Source organism: Pecten maximus, chromosome 10 (assembly GCF_902652985.1).
Source record: "Pecten maximus chromosome 10, xPecMax1.1, whole genome shotgun sequence".
In the NCBI taxonomy this organism is placed as follows: Eukaryota; Metazoa; Mollusca; class Bivalvia; order Pectinida; family Pectinidae; genus Pecten; species Pecten maximus.
The window spans coordinates 39,481,759-39,505,859 of NC_047024.1; the positions used below are offsets into that span (position 1 = coordinate 39,481,759).

Consider the following 24,101-nt stretch of genomic DNA (forward strand, 5'->3'; position numbering starts at 1 on the left):
TGAAACTAAAACAACTTAGCTTTATGTAACTTTTTCTTGTCGCGAGAACCTCCACGAAAACTACAAATAAAAAATAAAAACTGAATGAATCATTTATCAATACAATATTTCGTCTTGTCACAAATGATGAATCCCGTAGTCCAAAAAGCAGAAATAGAAGACGTTGATCCTCCAGTCCGTCTATAGGCTATCTGTGTCACGTGACGGTGAACGATGCCCTACTAAGGTTGGAAGGTGAAGACGTATAATTCGTTGGTGCTGTAGGACGGTACAAACACTTCTTGGTAGCCGTCTCCGTCGGCGTCGGCGTAGCTGAGCTGGCCGACCGTCCCGTCGCCCGCTTGTAAAAACGTCGTCAGGTTGTATGTCCACGTCGACGCGTCGGCGCTCAGAGGTTCCAGGTAAAATGCTGTACCTTCATCGTCTCCAGACAACAAAATGGACGGCTTTTCTCTGAAATCGTTTATCAAAATGTATGTTGTGTATGTAATCGTGTGTGGAAGGAATGTGTTACAAAACTACCTTATCTGTTGTTGTACAGCCACTTTAAACATAATTGGACGTTATCATATGCATCAATTAACTGGAGGGAAATGTCATTGAAGGTCGTATACAAGGTCAACAATCAACATAGCTCTGTAGAGTTTTATTACAACGACGGAGGATACACTCCGGGGGTGGACGAAAGGGGAAACCCGGGGGCGAATCTATTCGATACTGGCAAATGGAAAAATCCCTGGGGTGAACCAATTTCATATTGGTAAAGAAAAAAATCCAGGGATAACCTTTTTCACACTGGTAAAGGGGAAACCCGGGGGCGAATCTATTCGATACTGGCAAATGGAAAAATCCCTGGGGTGAACCAATTTCATATTGGTAAAGAAAAAAATCCAGGGATAACCTTTTTCACACTGGTAAAGGGGAAACCCGGGGGCGAATCTATTCGATACTGGCAAATGGAAAAATCCCTGGGGTGAACCAATTTCATATTGGTAAAGAAAAAAATCCAGGGATAATCTTTTTCACACTGGTAAAGGGGAAATCCCCAGGGGTGAACCATATTTATATTGGATAAGGTAAAACTCCAAAGGGTAAACATATTTCACACTGGGTGGATATATTTCTATTTAGTGATCTTTAAAATTATTTGAAGAAATAATCTTCGACGCACTAACAATATCCCCACTATTTGGAATTGAGGTTGTCCGCTTTATCTTTAACACGTTATGTTTATAAATCATATTAGGAAAAACTAAGTTTTCAAATTCATGAAGTAGAAAATAAAATTATATATTAGCAAACAATATATAGGTTTTTATATTGCTTAATACCTCAAAATAAATCGAGTTTCAGGAAATACAGAGATTAATCGAATAAATCTTGCTCAAAAAACAAATTTCCAGATTTAACTTTGCACTTCCGGGGTATGATAGTGTTCTACCTCTGATTGATTGAAATAAATATTTGAATAATTTACCCAATGAATAATGAGACTTAGTAACACACTTACTTCTGCTTTGCGTTTTTGTTCGGAAACACCGCAGTTGGAGACCCAGGAGCTCCCTTGCCAGTTCCGGACTTTCGTGGTGCAAACCCTTGTGCTATGGTGTGCCGAGTGAAGTTATCGGTTCTGTCATAGACAATGAGACATTTGTTACATTTCATATCACAATATTTATAATCGAGACGTTAATGAAGCAAACAGGTTATACCGTTATGTCAAAAAATTGTAATTCTAAATCGGGGAGCGAGTTAGCAGCCGGCAGCGGATTCGTTATTCGAATTCCCAATAACGAATAACGAATCCGCTGCTAACTTCAGCCAGCTATAAATTAGGAAAAATTATGACCTTTTTTTTAAAATGGAAACTCCTAAAAAAAGTACAATGATAATGCTAAAATACACTTAATATAAACTGAAAAAATGTAAATTTTATTTAGCTATACCGCGACTTGTATAAATCACTCTTGTCAGCCCGGATAGAAACAGGATAGAGGCCTTACTGTGAGAGGGAACCGGAGTTCCCCGAGAAAACCGGAGTACCCAGAGAAAACACACGTGGTCGGGCAGCCAAAAGAGTTTTTGATGTTTTGGGTTTGTTTTTTTGTTTTTGTTTTTGTTTTTGTTTTTTTTTTTAAATTGTTATTTCATGATTGAAAATAGGCTAAAGAAAGCTGGACAGAGCACAGATTTCATGCTTGACCATTAGAATGGCTTCATCGACAACTTCCGCCAATTAAATCTAGGTTAAATTTAGCTCATGTCACGTCCTCAAAGCAGGAACCGGGGTTGTAAAATCATCAAGACCGTTTAATTTTATATCGTGCAGAAGAACAGAATATTTTCAATTGAAATCACGATATTGACTATTAACCTATGTTATATAATTCATACTGCGACAATGGTTCATGCTGTTGATAAAAAAATATATTGATAACATATTGTACAACAAATCTGACAACATCTGGATAGAACGAGTACACCAAAGAACAAACAAGGTAATCAAAGAATGACACGTTCTCAATGTGAGAACCGTTGAAGGGCAACGGGGCCATCAAACATAGGGACGTAGACGGAACAGTCGTACACACCATATAAACCAACCCTACATATACTATCTCACCGGAAGTCCACGGGGATCTCAAACCCGTACAGGGCCCCTTTCTCGCCGTTTTCTGACACAAGGAGGTCAAGTTTTCCGTCCCCGTTTAGGTCCACGACTTCCACCTCAAAAACGCCCCCTATGGTGTTATCAATCACCCGGGAATGTACCCGGTAGATAGTTCATTTAAGATAGTTCATTTCTTTTCTGGAATGTTTATAAAAATGAAACGATTCCTGATAAATAAAGATTTCCACATACAAATATTCAAATCTCTGTTTAACGGCCATCTCGCAGGAAAGATACAGTTGCTTTTGAGAACATAACTAAAATTTGAGTCATGCATGTTTCTAAACGAGATTCAAACAAACAATGACAGATCGCACAGTATGATACCCGAGAACCCCATGGCCTCGTGTTATTTTCATCAGGTGCCCCAAAAAGAAATGTTTGAGTTACAAGGGTCGTAAAATAAAAGTACTGAAAAATGAAGTAGAAGAAATTCGAAGATGAGATGACATACCTGTGATAGATAAGTCCACGAATGGTGTCACATTGTCTGTCCAGTGGACGGACAGACTGTGGGTAAAATATTGGGCTGTAATGATACATACCTGTGATAGATTAGTCCACGAATGGTTCACATTGTCTGTCCAGTGGACGGACAGACTGTGGGTAAAGTATTGGGCTGTAATGATACATACCTGTGATAGATTAGTCCAAGAATGTGTCACATTGTCTGTCCAGTAGACGGACAGACTCTGGGTAAAGTATTGGGCTGTAATGATGCAGTCCTTTGGCCCACTAGGTGTCATCAACGTGACATTCCTCATAAATATGTCTGGACCATGGGCGATCACGTGGGGTGTCCAAGGCCCGTCCAGCTGTCCTTTGTTCTCGAGCCATAGCAACTCAAACTCCTGTAATTATAAAGAAGACATTTTCGAATTTCCTGTTTTGGTCCTTTAAAATGTTTCTTTGTAAGCCTATTTCATTTTCATAAAACCAATATTATCTCTGTCAAAACCAGCGTAACAATATATGTATAGCACTCGGGTCAAAATATAACAACTTTCTTTATTTTTAGGAAATTTTGGCAATATAGGTAAGGTGACGCATAGAGGAAATAGTCAAGGGCCATTAGTTTAATTTAAGTTTTGCATCAGGGATGTTATATTGAAGGCTTGTCAATATAAAAAAGACGTTATATCGAAGTTTTCGGTATATAAACAAAAGGCGATATATCGAAGTTTTCTGCTCAAACAAAAGGCATTATATCAAAAAAGTCAGTCTATAAACAAGGGACATCATATTTCCTGTTCCTAAATGAGATGCGTTATAACGAAGTTTTATGAGAGGATGTTAAATCGCGATTGTTACAATATATCAACATACAGCGTTTAACTAATATCTTATATAGTAGTTGTTCATTATACCTTAATCCACGGACCCTCTCCCAAACACGTTCAGCAGCCAGCACACTTACTTTGTCACTACCAATGATTGGTTCCCTAGCCCGACACGTGACTGCATCGTCATCGCCATCGGAGTCCATGTCCTTCCATATGACCCTGTGGTAAAACCACTTCCCGTCGCTGTCGTCTGTCAGTTTGAACGGCCCCTTTGGCGTTGTGGTAGATATGTCCATCAGGGCTATGGCGCCATCGTTCTTAAATGGTACCAGAAATCCTTGAGGAATCGCTACCATTCGTCGACCGAACACGTGTTCTAAAGGATAAAAAAACACAACAATGATTCAGATATAGATGCTTTTAGATTGGCATGCGTTTTAATTTAGGTGCAGAAAATAAAATATAATGGTGATTCACGTTGAAGTATTTCCTTCTTTTTACCAATTCAAAATGAATTCAACAATATGGATCAGTGTTAAATTATGTCGTATTATCCTTTCGGAAGACCAGGTCGTATTATCCTTTCGGAACACATTTGACAATAAATGATAAATTATCCCATTATGATCATGAAATCGATTTATGTTTATGTTAATAATGATTTATATACAGTGTAGCAGTGATACAAAAAGTGATAAAAAAGAAAGAAAAAATACTTACCTGGCACTCCAGAAACTTCATTTGGCCACGTCACGTGATCCGTGATGACCGCAGGTTTAATGGACGATACACTCTTCAAATAGTGACTAATTCCGGGAACAATTTGAGCTGTATCCGTGGAGAATGGAATCGGATCAAAAGTGGATATAAGTAGGTCAACATCCCCTGAGGGTTTCGGATAAACAGTGGTAAATCCGGGGTAGGGTATCGGAAATGACCCGAGCTTCCTTAATGTATAACTCTCCACTACAGAAAGTAGGAACGCCACGACAACGACAACACTCCGTTCCACCATAGCGTCAGGTTATAGAGGTCATGGTTACGGTGACTTATCTGTAAACAGGCGTCAGTTCCTTATCTACTGAAACCTCCTGTTACTATATAACTTATCCATTGAACCTTTCAGAGAATAACGTTTTGATATATAATATACAGATCTGAATTGTCAGGTCGGCCATTTACTTTAGTCACCAGTAACGAAAACGAAAGTTGTTAAGTTAATTGACTGTAATAAAGCTGTCGTTCTTCTTGCCTCTTAAGTTTTAAAACCCAGTAAATATTCAATCAACATCACTGCAACAGTTGTTTTTTTACAGCATAGAGGTTTTTGTCAATTTTAACGATATAATAGTATACCCTCGTCACGCGCCATTAATAGAACGGAACCACGCGGTTGTACTTTGTATATGGGTACGACTATTGTCCGGTTTTAAATACAGGATTTTACGTGAACTTGACGATAATATTGTCAAAGACCAGACTAACATTCAAAGCTGGACGATGTATCAGAAAGCCTAACATTGTATCATTTCTAATATTAAACGCCCGAATCTCTAACCACAAACGGAAACACACGAATCTCTACAGTAACCATATAACGGAAACACCCGAATCTCTAACTATATAACGGAAACACCCGAATCTCTAACCACAAACGGAAACACACGAATCTCTAACCACAGCCGAATCTCTACAGTAATTATTTAACGGAAACACCCGAATATCTAGCTACATAACGGAAACACTCGAATCTCAACAGTAATCATTTAGCGGAAATATCCGAATATCGAACAACATGAAGGAAACAAACGCACATAACGATGCTTCATGAGAGAAGGAGATATTTTATTGTTTAAATATAGATGGACAATTTATCTGAAGAGAACGGAAATGATAAAATGATCTATTAGATACATAAAAAAAAAGGGGGGGGGGGGGGGGGGCATAGTTACAGTATATACATGTCACATATCATACTTCAAGTGGATATTTGTTAATTTGATCAACACATACACGTGTATGTACTAATACATACAATGTATAATGGAGTAACACAGAAAGTGATGATGTTTTACAACGATGTTGTTACGTCATCAACCCTTGCGTAATCGTCTCTCAATTCATTTTCCTCTTCCATTCCTGGAGTGTCCTCCTTCGGAAAAGAAACAAAGAAAATACCGTTAAAACATATATATGGAATTATCTATTTTCAGGTGCGAACGGCAGAAGTTAGTATTAATCGCTGTTCAAAACTCATTGCTTGTACTATTCATTGGCAGTGATTGCGTTGAACAAATGTTTCTAAAAAGATGCCACAAAATCCTTGATGTAAGAACTTAAATATCCTTAAGGAGGTCAGTGATAAAGCTGTATATTTGTAGGAGAGAAGAAGAGAAATAAAATAATTGGAATATGACACAATGTGAATTTATCTATCAAACATATGGCCGGGTAGTGTGATATGACAGATAAACGTACATCATCGTCTGTATTCCCAGAACAGCGAGAGAGAAATACATCATACAGCCGTCTCCAAAAGTGAAGTTGAAGATTATCCGCCACTTTGTCTTCTTCAGGATTACCTTTAAAAACCAGATAATTAAATCAAATTATGAGACGAGTGTCTGTTGTGGTTGGCACGAGGTGTAGACCTCTAGCTCCATCAAACAACGAAATGTACTCGCACTCTCTGACCCGAACTATCTGCAGTATATAAGTCTAAGATAAGATATATAACCTAGCAACACAAATGACGAAGGAAGACAACTTTTTGACTCGTGCCCTGACCGGGCCTCGAACTCACGATCTACGGCACCCAATCGCCTAGCCAGCTTATACCGCTGCGCCACACCGGTGTTATTAACAAAGAACGTTTGAACGTTTCAATGGCGCAGAGATGGTCGGCCCGATACCCTGACATGATCATTGTGGAAGTCGTCTATAAGATGATATGAATACCTGGATCGCAATGTATTTACATACATGGATACGAATTGTACATATATATATATATTTCTCTCGGTACAACTACGACAGGTAATTCAAATCTATATCTTCGGATCACCAACACATAGATAAGATACGTGTAGTAATGGTAGTCCTACCACCCTAGAATCATAAACCTCCTCACGTTTAGGAATATAATCTTTAGATACCAAACTACTGAAATAATATTGCATTCACCTTGAACTTTTCCAAATTGTGAAAATCACTTAGATTGTATATTGGAAATAGAAATTTGAAATCGGATAAACAGACTGCTTCTAGAAAGATTGATGAACTAAGAATGAGAAATAAGCCACCTAATGTCTGAAAAGATAGGATCGTGTTTAATAGTGTCCGATATTAAAGTGGAATTACCAGGAGCAACTATCAAATCGGTCTCGACAGGGTCCGGTATTATAGTGAAATTTCCAGGAACAACTATCAAGCCGGTATTGACAGGGTCCGGTATTACAGTGAAATTGACAAGACCAACTATCAAGCCGGTATCGACAGGGTCCGGTATTACAGTGAAATTGTCAAGACCAACTATCGACTCCGGTATCGACAGGGTCCGGTATTACAGGGAAATTGTCAAGACCCACTATCAAATCGGTATCGATAGGGTCCAGTATTACAGGGAAATTGCCAAGACCAACTATCACTCCGGTATCGACAGGGCCCGGTATTACAGGGAAATTGCCAAGACCAACTATCACTCCGGTATCGACAGGGCCCGGTATTATAGTGAAATTGACAAGACCAACTATCACTCCGGTATCGACAGGGTCCGGTATTACAGGGAAATTGTCAAGAACAACTATCAAGCCGGTATCGACAGGGTCCGGTATTACAGTTAAATTGTCAAGACCCACTATCGAATCGGTATCGATAGGGTCCAGTATTACAGGGAAATTGCCAAGACCAACTATCACTCCGGTATCGACAGGGCCCGGTATTATAGTGAAATTGCCAAGACCAACTATCACTCCGGTATCGACAGGGCCCAGTATTATAGTGAAATTGTCAAGAACAACTATCACTCCGGTATCGACAGGGCCCGGTATTATAGTGAAATTGACAAGACCAACTATCAATCCGGTATCGACAGGGTCCGGTATTACAGGGAAATTGTCAAGAACAACTATCAAATCGATATCGACAGGGCCCGGTATTATAGTGAAATTTCCAGGAACAACTTTCAACCAGTATCGACAGGGCCCGGTATTATAGTGAAATTTCCAGGAACAACTTTCAACCGGTATCTACAGGGGAATTGTCAAGACCCATGATCAAATCCGGTCTGACTGTACCGTACATGTATAAGTCAATAAATATTCAACGTTTCATGAATCATTAACTTATAAATGTCGTTCGATGGAGATCATAAGGAACTCCGTCAGGGATCACACACACGGACAGACACGGTTTCAGGACACATTTTCCAAACGATTGGATATGAAACGAAAATTCTCATTAATCATTACCCAGCATGCTTTATTTATGACGTCAACTGCTGTCAACTATATAAAGTTCTAAACCATTGAAGTATCCTAGAGCAATGAAGTATCCTAGACCATTGAAGTATCCTAGAGCAATGCGACCGTATATTCATAAAGCAACACTTTCTGTGACAAGCACTTAATTAATATAAAATGGTTAGAACCCGATGTACTTGCTCCTTGCACCGCCGATATTAAAAACCGAACTTGGGACGATATTTCATGAATATTGGCACTTCTTAAGCACACACATAAATATTTCTATCTATTATTTTGGCTGACATACTTCTTAACGGAAGATCAATTTTAACCTAATTTAAGGAAAAGGATCAACACATTGTACTCGTATTTTGAAATTTAAATTGTTAAACGTAAACTTAAACAATTTACAACAAATCTCAAACAAGTGTCATCAACTTTCATCATATAAAAATTGTCTAAGCTAAAGCAAATTACATTTTTCCAATAAAAAGGTATACATTCAATAAAGAATTCTATATCCTTTATTTAATTCCACGTTTTCCTATGTTAGAAAAGTGTTTGATTGCACAAATATTGATAGAAATCCGATCGAAACCGTCAAGATGACAACCTTGTTAAAAAGACATCTGGGCCCTAGTTGTTCAAAATGTGATTAGCTTAATCACATGATTAGTGAAAATCTCATTACTCCTTTATTTCAAAATCTCAATGTGTGTATTCCCTAAAATAGGATGGTAGGATGAGACTGGCGAGTGTTAAGGATTCCTAAAATTTTGTCAATATTGTTTTACAAGAAATGATTTCATCAGGATTTTGAAATTGTTGTTAAGCTGTGATTAGCCTAATCACCTCTTGAACAACTCGGCCATGTATGCAAAATAACTATTCAAGTGTGAGATTTGATAGTTTTCCTATATTTCTTCTGATATAACATGAGAGGAGACCCCTTAACACTGTAGACATATATAGTAGATGTACATACCGTGAAAGCATTGGCAATTTAAGAATTTCAGCTACAAACAAGAGTTAAATCATACAGAAAACAATGGAGGCATGTAATCGAAAGAAATCATTGATGAAGACAATGGAAACGTCTTATCTTATTTTGAACCCCCCCCCCCCCCCCAAAAAAAACCAAACCCAAACAAACAACAAAAAACAACAACAAAAAACAAAAATCCTGATGCGATATGAAGTGAGACATATTTGAGGAGTGTTGATATGCCCTGTGGTTCCTTTGTCACCACCCTAGTTCGTATTTTGACAATCGTATGTAACCCTGATTTGACCTAGATTTGTATGGCGGGTGTCGTAGTGACCTAGATTTGTATGGCGGGTGTCGTAGTGACCTAGATTTGTATGGCGGATGTCGTAGTGACCTAGATTTGTATGGAGGGTGTCGGTGTGACCTAGATTTGTATGGCGGGTGTCGGCGTGACCTTGATTTGCATGGCGGGTGTCGTCGATGAAACATAAGTCGCTTACTCTTCCGAAACACATGGTCTTATTCTCATTATACTTTTTCAAGGTATTCTTTGTTGTTTTTCTACCTCAAGGTTATGATAACTTTGAATTACCGCACATTACTTTATATAACACGTACATTATGCAGATGTACCAATTCAACAATGCGCAAATCTATTAAAATATTATAAGATTTGAATATCATGATGTATTTTGTAACTCCTTCCGGTTAACAACGTTCGGACTAAACTCTCGTGTAACAACTCTCTAAGTGACTTAATGCGAGAGCAAACTGGAGTTATCAAATAAATTATCGTCATATTGGGAAATCGAAACCCCACTTTGTTAAAGACTGTACAGTTAGACATGTGCACGTTATTTTCTTACTTTGACACCTAAATAGATTTTTTTTTTTTTAGATATTTCGAAATTTCCCATTTTTCTTTTATTCTCAAAAATTCTTTATGTTTTTTCTATGTTACAAAATCATTAATGTAATTAGCGTTTTTTTTTTCTCAATTAAGTGATTATTTCGCAGAAGTAATATTTCCAGGTCAGAAATTGTTTCTCGAGTATCCAATAAGCACCGCCTTACTGATTTTTTTCAATGTTTATATATATACATGCATACATTATTTTCTTGTCATGTTAACTGTGTTCAGAGAAATAAAATCCCCGCAAAGCATTACCAATGATACCGTATGTACTACTAGGCATGTATGTGTAAACCAACTTATTTTGATGAGTACTTACCGGTCAACCAGCTGACCACCAGGCCAATGACCACCACTGTTAGGATACCTATTGCACTGAACCAGAGGTATGACAACCCGTACAGTCTGTCCAGTCCAGTCCTAAAAGGATTGGACAAGTTACACATAGAAATCAGCATATTTAAAAACAAATTTAGAACTAGGTAAAACACTATCACTATTCAAATTGATAAAAAAACACGCGAAGGTTAATATGAATTCAATATAATGCTAAACTGAATTTTGGCTTATTTAACCGTGCCGATCAATCCACATTTACTGAATTTTATACACTTTTACAGTCGACTAGATGATGTCAAGAATTTGTGTTGAAATATAAAATGTGAACACTGCCTTACACGCCACCATTCCAGTAGAGTACCAGAATTTCACAGGTACGAGAACTAATATTTTTACGTACAACTCGTTAGATATAGAGATGCTTCCGTTGAAAGACCTCGCTTCATTTACCGCCGTGACTGACGAAATTGTAGAGACTGTAGATAGTGTAGTGTTCAGAAAAGGTGTCGACGTTCGATTTTCGGCAGAACAACCCATGATGTTTGTTGGAAGTTTAACATTTTGGGGTTGTCTCACATACTTTCCTATTCCAAGCCATATAGGGAAAATGAAACCAATGATTCCACCGGCCAGAGCCCCCTATAACAATGTAAACAATGCATAGTCATCAAACAATGGAAGTGTTATAACAATACATAGTCATTAAACAATGGTAGTGTTATAACAATAGATAGTCATTCAAGCAATGGAAGTGTTATAACAATACATAGTCATTAAACAATGGTAGTGTTATAACAATAGATAGTCATTAAACAATGGTAGTGTTATAACAATACATAGTCATTAAACAATGGTAGTGTTATAACAATACATAGTCATTAAACAATGGTAGTGTCACTCTATAACAATACATAGTCATTAAACAATGGTAGTGTCACCCTATAACAATACATAGTCAATAAACAATGGTGGTGCTATAACAATACATAGTCATTAAACAATGGTAGTGTCACTCTATAACAATACATAGTCATTAAACAATGGTGGTGTTATAACAATACATAGTCATTAAACAATGGTAGTGTTATAACAATAGATAGTCATTAAACAATGGTAGTGTCACCCTATAACAATACATAGTCATTAAACAATGGTGGTGTTATAACAATAGATAGTCATTAAACAATGGTAGTGTCACCCTATAACAATACATAGTCATTAAACAATGGTGGTGTTATAACAATACATAGTCATTAAACAATGGTAGTGTCACTTTATAACAATACATAGTCATGAAACAATGGTGGTTTATAACAATACATAGTCATTAAACAATGGTAGTGTCACTCTATAACAATACATAGTCATTAAACAATGGTGGTGTTATAACAATACATAGTCATTAAACAATGGTAGTGTTATAACAATAGATAGTCATTAAACAATGGTAGTGTTATAACAATACATAGTCATTAAACAATGGTAGTGTTATAACAATACATAGTCATTAAACAATGGTAGTGTTATAACAATACATAGTCATTAAACAATGGTAGTGTTATAACAATAGATAGTCATTAAACAATGGTAGTGTTATAACAATACATAGTCATTAAACAATGGTGGTGTTATAACAATACATAGTCATCAAACAATGGTAGTGTTGTAACAATACATAGTCATTAAACAATGGTAGTGTTATAACAATACATACTCATTAAAAAATGGTAGTGTCACCCTATAACAATACATATTCATTAAATAATGGTAGTGTTATAACAATACATAGAAATTAAACAATGGTAGTGCCACCCTATAACAATACATATTCGTTAAATAATGGTAGTGTCACTCTATAACAATACATAGTCATTAAACAATGGTAGTGTCACTCTATAACAATACATAGTCATTAAACAATGGTAGTGTCAACCTATAACAATACATAGTCATTAAACAATGGTAGTGTTATAACAATACATAGTCATTAAACAATGGTAGTGTTATAACAATACATAGTCATTAAACAATGGAAGTGTTATAACAATACAAAGTCATTAAACAATGGTAGTGTTATAACAATACATAGTCATTAAACAATGGTAGTGTTATAACAATACATAGTCATTAAACAATGGTAGTGTTATAACAATACATAGTCATTAAACAATGGTGGTGTTATAACAATACATAGTCATTAAGCAATGGCAGTGTTATAACAATACATAGTCATTAAACAATGGTAGTGTCACCCTATAACAATACATAGTCATTAAACAATGGTAGTGTCACCCTATAACAATACATAGTCATTAAACAATGGTAGTGTTATAACAATACATAGTCATTAAACAATGGCAGTGTCACTCTATAACAATACATAGTTATTAAACAATGGTAGTGTTATAACAATACATAGTCATTAAACAATGGTAGTGCTATAACAATACGTAGTCATTAAACAATTGTAGTGTTATAACAATACATAGTCATTAAACAATGGTAGTGTTATAACAATACACAGTCATTAAACAATGGTAGTGTCACCCTATAACAATACATAGTCATTAAACAATGGCAGTGTCACTCTATAACAATACATAGTCATTAAACAATGGTAGTGTTATAACAATACATAGTCATTAAACAATGGTAGTGTTATAACAATACATAGTCATTAAACAATGGTAGTGTTATAACAATACACAGTCATTAAACAATGGTAGTGTTATAACAATGCATAGTCATTAAACAATGGTAGTGTCACCCTATAACAATACATAGTCATTAAACAATGGTAGTGTTATAACAATACATAGTCATTAAACAATGGTAGTGTTATAACAAAACATAGTCATTAAACAATGGTAGTGTTATAACAATACATAGTCATTAAACAATGGTAGTGTCACCCTATAACAAATACATAGTCATTAAACAATGGTAGTGTCACCCTATAACAATACATAGTCATTAAACAATGGTGGTGTTATAACAATACATAGTCATTAAACAATGGTAGTGTCACTCTATAACAATACATAGTCATTAAACAATGGTGGTGTTATAACAATACATAGTCATTAAACAATGGTAGTGTTATAACAATAGATAGTCATTAAACAATGGTAGTGTCACCCTATAACAATACATAGTCATTAAACAATGGTGGTGTTATAACAATAGATAGTCATTAAACAATGGTAGTGTCACCCTATAACAATACATAGTCATTAAACAATGGTGGTGTTATAACAATACATAGTCATTAAACAATGGTGGTGTTATAACAATACATAGTCATTAAACAATGGTAGTGTTATAACAATACATAGTCATTAAACAATGGTAGTGTTATACAATACATAGTCATTAAACAATGGTAGTGGTTATAACAATACATAGTCATTAACAATGGTAGGTGTTAAAACAATACATAGTCATTAAACAATGGTAGTGTTATAACAATACATAGTCATTAAACAATGGTGGTGTTATAACAATACATAGTCATTAAACAATGGTAGTGTTATAACAATACATAGTCATTAAACAATGGTAGTGTCGCCCTATAACAATACATAGTCATTAAACAATGGTAGTGTTATAACAATACATAGTCATTAAACAATGGTAGTGTTATAAACAATACATAGGCATTAAACAATGGTGTGTTATAACAATACATAGTCATTAAACAATGTAGTGTTATAACAATAGCATAGTCATTAAACAATGGTAGTGTTATAACAATACATAGTCATTAAACAATGGTAGGTGTTAACAATACATAGTCATTAAATAATGGTAGTGTTATAACAATACATAGTCATTAAACAATGGTAGTGTCGCCCTATAACAATACATAGTCATTAAACAATGGTAGTGTTATAACAATACATAGTCATTAAACAATGGTAGTGTCACCCTATAACAATACATAGTCATTAAACAATGGTAGTGTCACTCTATAACAATACATAGTCATTAAACAATGGTAGTGTCACCCTATAACAATACATAGTCATTAAACAATGGTAGTGTTATAACAATACATAGTCATTAAACAATGGTAGTGTTATAACAATACATAGTCATTAAACAATGGTAGTGTTATAAACAATACATAGTCATTAAACAATGGTAGTGTTATAACAATACATAGTCATTAAACAATGGTAGTGTTATAACAATACATAGTCATTAAACAATGGTAGTGTTATAACAATACATAGTCATTAAACAATGGTAGTGTTATAACAATACATAGTCATTAAACAATGGTGGTGTTATAACAATACATAGTCATTAAGCAATGGTAGTGTTATAACAATACATAGTCATTAAACAATGGTAGTGTCACCCTATAACAATACATAGTCATTAAACAATGGTAGTGTTATAACAATACATAGTCATTAAACAATGGCAGTGTCACTCTATAACAATACATAGTTATTAAACAATGGTAGTGTTATAACAATACATAGTCATTAAACAATGGTAGTGTTATAACAATACACAGTCATTAAACAATGGTAGTGTCACCCTATAACAATACATAGTCATTAAACAATGGCAGTGTCACTCTATAACAATACATAGTCATTAAACAATGGTAGTGTTATAACAATACATAGTCATTAAACAATGGTAGTGTTATAACAATACATAGTCATTAAACAATGGTAGTGTTATAACAATACACAGTCATTAAACAATGGTAGTGTTATAACAATGCATAGTCATTAAACAATGGTAGTGTCACCCTATAACAATACATAGTCATTAAACAATGGTAGTGTTATAACAATACATAGTCATTAAACAATGGTAGTGTTATAACAATACATAGTCATTAAACAATGGTAGTGTTATAACAATACATAGTCATTAAACAATGGAAGTGTTATAACAATACAAAGTCATTAAACAATGGTGGTGTTATAACAATACATAGTCATTAAGCAATGGTAGTGTTATAACAATACATAGTCATTAAACAATGGTAGTGTCACCCTATAACAATACATAGTCATTAAACAATGGTAGTGTCACCCTATAACAATACATAGTCATTAAACAATGGTAGTGTTATAACAATACATAGTCATTAAACAATGGCAGTGTCACTCTATAACAATACATAGTTATTAAACAATGGTAGTGGTATAACAATACATAGTCATTAAACAATGGTAGTGTTATAACAATACACAGTCATTAAACAATGGTAGTGTCACCCTATAACAATACATAGTCATTAAACAATGGCAGTGTCACTCTATAACAATACATAGTCATTAAACAATGGTAGTGTTATAACAATACATAGTCATTAAACAATGGTAGTGTCTTATAACAATACATAGTCATTAAACAATGGTAGTGTTATAACATACACAGTCATTAAACAATGGTAGTGTCACCCCTATAACAATACATAGTCATTAAACAATGGTAGTGTTATAACAATACATAGTCATTAAACAATGGCAGTGTCACTCTATAACAATACATAGTTATTAAACAATGGTAGTGGTATAACAATACATAGTCATTAAACAATGGTAATGTTATAACAATACACAGTCATTAAACAATGGTAGTGTCACCCTATAACAATACATAGTCATTAAACAATGGCAGTGTCACTCTATAACAATACATAGTCATTAAACAATGGTAGTGTTATAACAATACATAGTCATTAAACAATGGTAGTGTTATAACAATACATAGTCATTAAACAATGGTAGTGTTATAACAATACACAGTCATTAAACAATGGTAGTGTTATAACAATGCATAGTCATTAAACAATGGTAGTGTCACCCTATAACAATACATAGTCATTAAACAATGGTAGTGTTATAACAATACATAGTCATTAAACAATGGTAGTGTTATAACAATACATAGTCATTAAACAATGGTAGTGTTATAACAATACATAGTCATTAAACAATGGTAGTGCCACTCTATAACAATACATAGTCATTAAACAATGGTAGTGTCACTCTATAACAATACATAGTCATTAAACAATGGTAGTGTCACTCTATAACAATACATAGTCATTAAACAATGGTAGTGTCACCCTATAACAATACATAGTCATTAAACAATGGTAGTGTCACCCTATAACAATACATAGTCATTAAACAATGGTAGTGTTATAACAATACATAGTCATTAAACAATGGTGGTGTTATAACAATACATAGTCATTAAACAATGGTAGTGTCACCCTATAACAATACATAGTCATTAAACAATGGTGGTGTTATAACCATACATAGTCATTAAACAATGGTAGTGTCACCCTATAACAATACATAGTCATTAAACAATGGTAGTGTTATAACAATACATAGTCATTAAACAATGGTAGTGTTATAACAATACATAGTCATTAAACAATGGTAGTGTTATAACAATACATAGTCATTAAACAATGGTGGTGTTATAACAATACATAGTCATTAAGCAATGGTAGTGTTATAACAATACATAGTCATTAAACAATGGTAGTGTCACCCTATGACAATAGATAGTCATTAAACAATGGTGGTGTTATAACAATACATAGTCATTAAACAATGGTAGTGTCACTCTATAACAATACATAGTCATTAAACAATGGCAGTGTTATAACAATACATAGTCATTAAACAATGGTAGTGTTATAACAATACATAGTCATTAAACAATGGTAGTGTTATAACAATACATAGTCATTAAACAATGGTAGTGTTATAACAATACATAGTCATTAAACAATGGTAGTGTCACCCTATAACAATACATAGTCATTAAACAATGGTGGTGTTATAACCATACATAGTCATTAAACAATGGTAGTGTCACCCTATAGCAATACATAGTCATTAAACAATGGTAGTGTTATAACAATACATAGTCATTAAACAATGGTAGTGTTATAACAATACATAGTCATTAAACAATGGCGGTGTTATAACAATACATAGTCATTAAATAATGGTAGTGTTATAACAATACATAGTCATTAAACAATGGTAGTGTCGCCCTATAACAATACATAGTCATTAAACAATGGTAGTGTCACTGTCTGATAATTTAAACAATACATTGTTATTCAACAACGGTAGTTTAGTTCTATAACGTGTTTATTCTAAAGACTAAATACCTTCCAAGAAAAAAATGTTTATTTTTTTCATTATAAAAACACCCCAGCAAATAACGATAATACAAATAGGCTGGCCACATAGATATGAAAAGAGAGGCTATTGTATTTTCATTTAATTCATCTATCTATCTTTTTTTTTATATCTTTTACATAATACACTATTATCTTTTACTGCAATATGTATATTCAAAAGTTTACAAATTTTACAAACAAGAAGGAAATAGCATATCTTGATTTGTTCTTCGTACTTATTTACTTACAATCCAGTTTGCACGTGTGAAACACGCTCCAAGTATGAATACGCCCACCAGGGGAGCTCCTATAGCCCCGTTGAAGGTTAAGGATGCCTACAAAGCAAACATGTTCCAAACACAGTCTGAACATAGTCCATTATTGAAAGTCTGGTCCTCCGCGATTTTTATCAATAATTCACTAAAACAATCGTTATGGTGTTCACGGCGCCATAAATGAAGCTCTAAAGGCTCCAATAAGAGGAACATTTTGTTTTCCTTAATGCCTATACTCTTGACTCGAAGCTTCACTTATGTGACAACTTCCTCCACCTGGCCTTTGACATGATATGTATGTAACTAGGGAACTATTTTTAACGCCTGCTTGTCACATTTAATTCTTATGAATAGTGACACTGTTCAGAATATACTCATGTACTTAACGTTCTTTAGAAATCCAATTTTAAAATTTATTGAAATTATGGCTCTTTTGTACTGATCAATCCGGATTTAAATATTTCTTTTGACATATTTCGAGCTCTTAGTCGCCTCCTACGATTATCTAAGTCCCATAGCATCACTGATGAGGAGTTATTGCAGGACAAAACCTCTGTAGGTCACAGTTTAATTGATTTTGACTCGAATACTCTGAACTCTTAATTTAAAATGTGCTATAGCCTTGTGACTTTGTTCAAAACAACGATTTTTCAATATTTGACCTTTTTTCTTTTCAAATTCATTATAACCATTTATAAAGTACGCCAGTTGTGTTTTTTTCTCCCGCGCAATTTGGGATTAAATCGTTTTCCGGCGAAAACAAATCTTTGAATTCTTTTTTTGATGTACTTTGCATGCATTTTTCAGAATCTCGTTTTAGTAGCAATTCAGTTCATATATGACTCATACGAAATATATGTATATATATATATTATTAATCATTATCACTTTTTAAGAAACAGGAAACACTTGAAATCCTAAAATTCAATGAAGGTAATTTTGTAATTTTGATATTGCGTACTAATATTTAGTCTCTAAAATATTAACCAAAATCCCCATAAAAGTCAAAGTAATAGATAACTTAATGTTGTACATTAGTAGTGTAGTGATGAACCATATTGAGACACAATAGGTATGGCAATCGTTTATCTATCTTCGTACCTGAAGAACTGTTCCGCCCATCTGCTCCACGACAAATGCCATCCCTACACCCAAACAACCGAACACCACAGCTGTTTGACATTTAGGAAAGTGAAGGTTAGTAAAGGATTCAGAAAACTCGATGCTCAAGAGTGACGTTATATCACTTTCACTCTCTACACCTGGATTTCATGGCAAACTCGAATGCACACGACTAGCTCTTGAATTTTTGTCAGAACAAAATCTGACCAATCACCAGGCTGATGACTTTCTTGTGAGTAATACAGTGACATGACATTCAAGTTCAAAACAAGACAATTTTACTGTATAGCGAGATAGATGTGAATCGCTTGATGTGTTTTGAAGGATAAAACAATTGCATCTTTAATTCATTAACTAAATGTTGTAAGCTTATGAGTCTTGGATTTTGCCATGACGCTTTCCAGGAGTGTCGAGAGAGGAGGTGAAGGTAATGCCCGGAGTATCGGAAATGAGGTTTTAAAAGATAAAAGAAGTTAGACATGCAGTGATATGAAATTTTATATACAGCAATGAAGATAAGTGGATATTAGTGCATGAAGAAATAAAAAGTGCAAATAAAGGGCTGACAGTTCAGTTATGGGATAGTTTCCGAAATGTTGCAAAAGAATGCGAAAGTACAGTCATGCGAAAAAAAAGGTTATGCTATTAATCATTCGAGAGCAGAATATTAGGAGTGAGTGGTAAACGGTTTACCTACATCTATACAATTAAATAAAATGACGTTATAGAGGCACGGATATTAATATGTTTACCTAGAAAAAATAACTATTATAAACCGACAATATAATAGACAGCATTTCAAAGAGTAAATCCGTTATATTGCTATATTCTAAGAGAAGTATGCGTTTTGAAGACATTTGACGTTTGAACATTATACAGGCGTTACAGTTTTTGTAGCTACAGTTAATGATGAGCGATGCTGAACTACTTTGGCAGACTTTATCCTGAGTTGACTGTATAATAATTTGGGAAAGGTCACAACACACATTACCGAGAGCCTTTGTGATTCTGGCTGCCGTTGTCTCGTCCACCATTCCCAGTCTAAGTTTCAGGAAATCTTCCCATGTCACAGCCGCCAATGAGTTCAACATGGAGGAGACTGAACTGAAAATCGTATACGGTATAACCTCTTTAAAGTGAACCCTATTTATATCGACAGTCTTGATCAGGACTTATGTTCTTTGTTTCATAAGCTCTGTGTGAATTACGATAAAACTGAAGAAACCTGAGAGGGCAGAAAGGCCTTGCGTCAAAGTGTTTTTTTTTTTTTTATATACATTCACCTTCGCAAGGACAGCTTTCTTTTTCGTATATGCTATATATATACACTTGTATATGTATTTCCGGTGTTTTATCAATAATACGTGCCTGACGTAATATATCGAATTCATGAGGAACAATGCCACGTGCTTGACGTAATATATCGAATTCGTGAGGAACAATGCAACGTGCATGACGTAATATATCGAACAATGCCAATTGTTAAAAACTTCATTGTTACCTTGTGTTGTTGTCCCCACCTGTTTATTTATTTTATCGATTGTTTTGGGTTATTAATAATATATTTACAGGAATATCCTAACACGTTACCTGAGGGCACCACTAAATATACAGGCCACAAACAATCCGGGTAGGCCAGGAAGGTCTGTGAATATCTCCATCACAAAGTAAGGCAACAACTGAAACGTGAGAGTTATTCATCTGACAACCTTATACAATGTTAACTCCCAATTGTTTCTCACTGAATTAATCGCTTGGGAGCTGAAGCGTGAGAGTTATTCATCTGACAACCTTATAATGTTAACTCCTAATTGTTTCTCACTGAATTAATCTCTTGGAATTTTTATCTGTGATTTTCAACTGTAAAGAAACTGCTTTCCATTGGCTAATTGATCATGCGATTGTATATTGCTGTTAAGTTTACAAAGGTTTGAAGCATTGATATGACTAGAATGACGAGTTCAATCAAAACAGCGGTATTATTTAACCAAGCTAAAGTGGGGTTTTTTTTGCGGCAAAACAAAACTGGGGCCCGTTATTGGGTGAAGACTAAGAAAAACGAACTGGTTCCAAGGAGAAAATATAAAATCTGTCCTTTCTAAACGCCAAAGGAAAAGAAAGTACAAATTGAATTTAGTTCATATCATTGATATTTTTTGTGTCATAGGATCTTTTTGAAATACTTGACATTGTTTTGTTTCTTTACGGCGTTAATCATGTTGATATTATAAAAAAATATATAAAAAAAATCTCATTTATATTTCATATTATATATTCATATCAAATAAAATGGACGACGTTTATGTGAGAAAATATTGAAGATAATATTACCTGGTTCACATTTTCAATGTCGTTGTTTTTCAATGGGTCACACGTAGCGTAATTTGCGTATAAAACCACGCCCACCAGAGAACATAGAGTTATGATGACGAACATACCGGGAAGGTTACACAGCAAAGCACTGAAATAGTAAAGACGTGTTTTAGCCGAAACCTCTCTACATTTTACTACAGATCTTCGTAAGTTATTTCCCCCCTAAACTATGTTTTTGCCTCAACATTCAGACATATACACAAAGTATATCGAATTGTTCTTTAGGCTGATGACATTTAAGATAGTTTTAGTATTGAATGTTGGATAATATATTGACAAAAGAATGTCATTACAGTTGGAGTAATGACATAGTATCCCGATACAGATTCGTAGCAGTAGTGCCATGGTATCCTGTGAAAGGTCACACTCTAGTTATTCTTTGCTGTAGAAAAGCAGTAGAAAAGGAAAAATTAGTCCAAATTCGAAAACATCACTAAAAAGTAGAAATTTCCTCAGAGTTACATCAAAGACAGTTCGGGACACGCTTTCTGAAATAGAAGTTTCATATAACTTCTTGCGTTCTTTTAGGAAATCGGACTGCATGGCGGTTAGCAACGACAAGTTTCACTTTATTACGAATTGATGGTCATTAAAAATAATGCTTGTTTTAGAAACGTCATGAAATATGATAGGCGCAGACCTTAGAAAAAGTGTGCTGAATTTCAGATAACGTAAACACAAGCCAGACAATTGCAAGATTTGCATAATTATTCAACCAAGAAATATGCACCAAAAAGTCTGATTTGACTAGATATGAAATGCGTTTTTTCCGGAATTTTCCATCTAAATGAGAAAGTAAGGCCAATACTATCTGTCTGTTATCATGTCTTCAGGAAATCCTATATTCAGACTTCAAAGTCATCCTAGCTCATAAATGAATCTCTCTAACGCGGGTACGGGTCTGTAACCCATTATGTACTGTTACGCTTTTTCCTTCAATCTGTTGCTACATATCTACTAGCCAGTCTGTATATAGCATCAATTATGAATAAGGAATTCAGTTGAATTGACATACATTAAACATCTATAAAACTTGGAGTAATCAGGACGTATCTTGCATGTTTGAATACACACCTATCCAAAACTAATAAAGCAGAGTTGGTATGACTGGACACATTGACTGACATTTTGTATAAATTTTCTGAGAATACCATAATTAATTATTAATGCAAGAGAGCGTACTAAGTCATGCTATGTCATGCTGTCTCTGACGACATGCAAATCGCCAAGGTAACTGTATATGGAGTTTTTGTTAGGACTGTCTGGTTTTTGTCAGTATCCAGCTTTAATCTCGTTTGACGATTGCTGTATATAGAATTTGTTAGTCTATTGGGAAATAACTATGACATCTATCATCAGTGATAGGGTTTGTAGTATCATCATAAATATTCATTAAAGAATTAATGATGACCGAAATAGCTCAGTCTGCAGATCATAGGAAAATCAGCCTAAAGGGAAAGGTGAGATAGACATGTCTCGAAACGTTTAGATAACGGGCCCTGTTGTGCTGTTGCAGGTGTGTTAAAATCTTTATCGGCATTCGCTCTGTATAGCCTGTGATATGCCTACCGCATGTTGTTGAGTTAGGTAGCCACCAATTGCTATTAAAAATGAGACTATCAGTCTCTGCCAACGGGGATATGAGCCCAGTAAACAAACAAGCGTTACAATACCTTGGTATTTGTGTTAAAACTACACTAGTAATCTGGAATCAAACATAACAGCTTCTCACATTTCTTGTTGTTAGATTTAGATTAATGACTTTTTAGAATATTTAGCAGGATTCAAAATCACTTTTCCGATATCCTATTATATCATGATGTTTAAACATCAAGTTTCCTTACATAAACTTACATATTTGTAAAAGATGAAAACTAATAAACTGATTATTTCAAGGGACTATTGTTTGCTATTGTTCTGTCTGCCTACAAACTTACTGCTTGTTTTGGTTTCCATAACTATGTCATCACATACACTTACGAGTTTTAGATTTTATCTAATAAAAAGACAAGAGTAAGACCAGGTAGTCCAGAATGGTAAGCGACTTCTTCTTAATCGGTTAAACACGATATACGCTATTTATTTCAAATTGAGATCCAGGGTTTTGAAAACTTCACTTCCAGACAAATAAAAAAATATTAAACACTTCGAAAAACATAATCTTTAAAATATTGTAGTAATTCTTCGTAGTGAGAATTTTGTGCTGTCGTAAAAGCTATAAATCCATATGTTGTGGTATTAATGGACATGTTATTTGCACTTACCACTAAAAGAAGACAGGGTACTCACAATTTTGCATCCTTCAAAGATTTGGCTGACGAGAATCTCTGTACCATCTGTTGATCGACGGTATACGGCGGCAACCATACAAAATATATACCGACGACAAGTGACCAGAAGGAATGACGTACTTCAGGGTCCGGGTCGAAACTGAAAAGAAAACAACATTGTTTTCATTCGCCCCTAAGTCAGTGTTTAATTGTCCAAACAA

General features: G+C 34.7%; 2 protein-coding genes across 2 annotated transcripts in view; both read right to left on the reverse strand.

Annotated features, from left to right (window-relative positions):
• Window positions 1-5,851, reverse strand: LOC117336328. The gene is made up of 6 exons (XM_033896822.1): window positions 4,675-5,851; window positions 4,089-4,330; window positions 3,307-3,522; window positions 2,624-2,772; window positions 1,511-1,630; window positions 1-453 (listed from the first exon to the last, which is right to left on the reverse strand). The coding sequence occupies exons 1-6, from the start codon at window positions 4,967-4,969 to the stop codon at window positions 222-224; spliced, it is 1,254 nt and encodes a 417-aa protein (XP_033752713.1). The 5' UTR covers window positions 4,970-5,851; the 3' UTR covers window positions 1-221.
• A 46-nt stretch (window positions 5,852-5,897) lies between these two features.
• Window positions 5,898-24,101, reverse strand: part of LOC117336327 (sodium-coupled monocarboxylate transporter 1-like) — a 46,901-nt gene continuing 28,697 nt past the window's right edge. The window contains exons 7-16 of the mRNA XM_033896821.1: window positions 23,900-24,040; window positions 21,569-21,698; window positions 20,828-20,916; window positions 20,229-20,341; window positions 19,217-19,287; window positions 18,089-18,175; window positions 11,058-11,296; window positions 10,638-10,738; window positions 6,433-6,536; window positions 5,898-6,106 (exon numbers count right to left, since the gene is read on the reverse strand). Coding sequence (XP_033752712.1) covers window positions 6,026-6,106; window positions 6,433-6,536; window positions 10,638-10,738; window positions 11,058-11,296; window positions 18,089-18,175; window positions 19,217-19,287; window positions 20,229-20,341; window positions 20,828-20,916; window positions 21,569-21,698; window positions 23,900-24,040 — 1,156 coding nt within the window. The 3' untranslated portion in view covers window positions 5,898-6,025. The remainder of the gene's footprint in view (window positions 6,107-6,432; window positions 6,537-10,637; window positions 10,739-11,057; window positions 11,297-18,088; window positions 18,176-19,216; window positions 19,288-20,228; window positions 20,342-20,827; window positions 20,917-21,568; window positions 21,699-23,899; window positions 24,041-24,101) is intronic.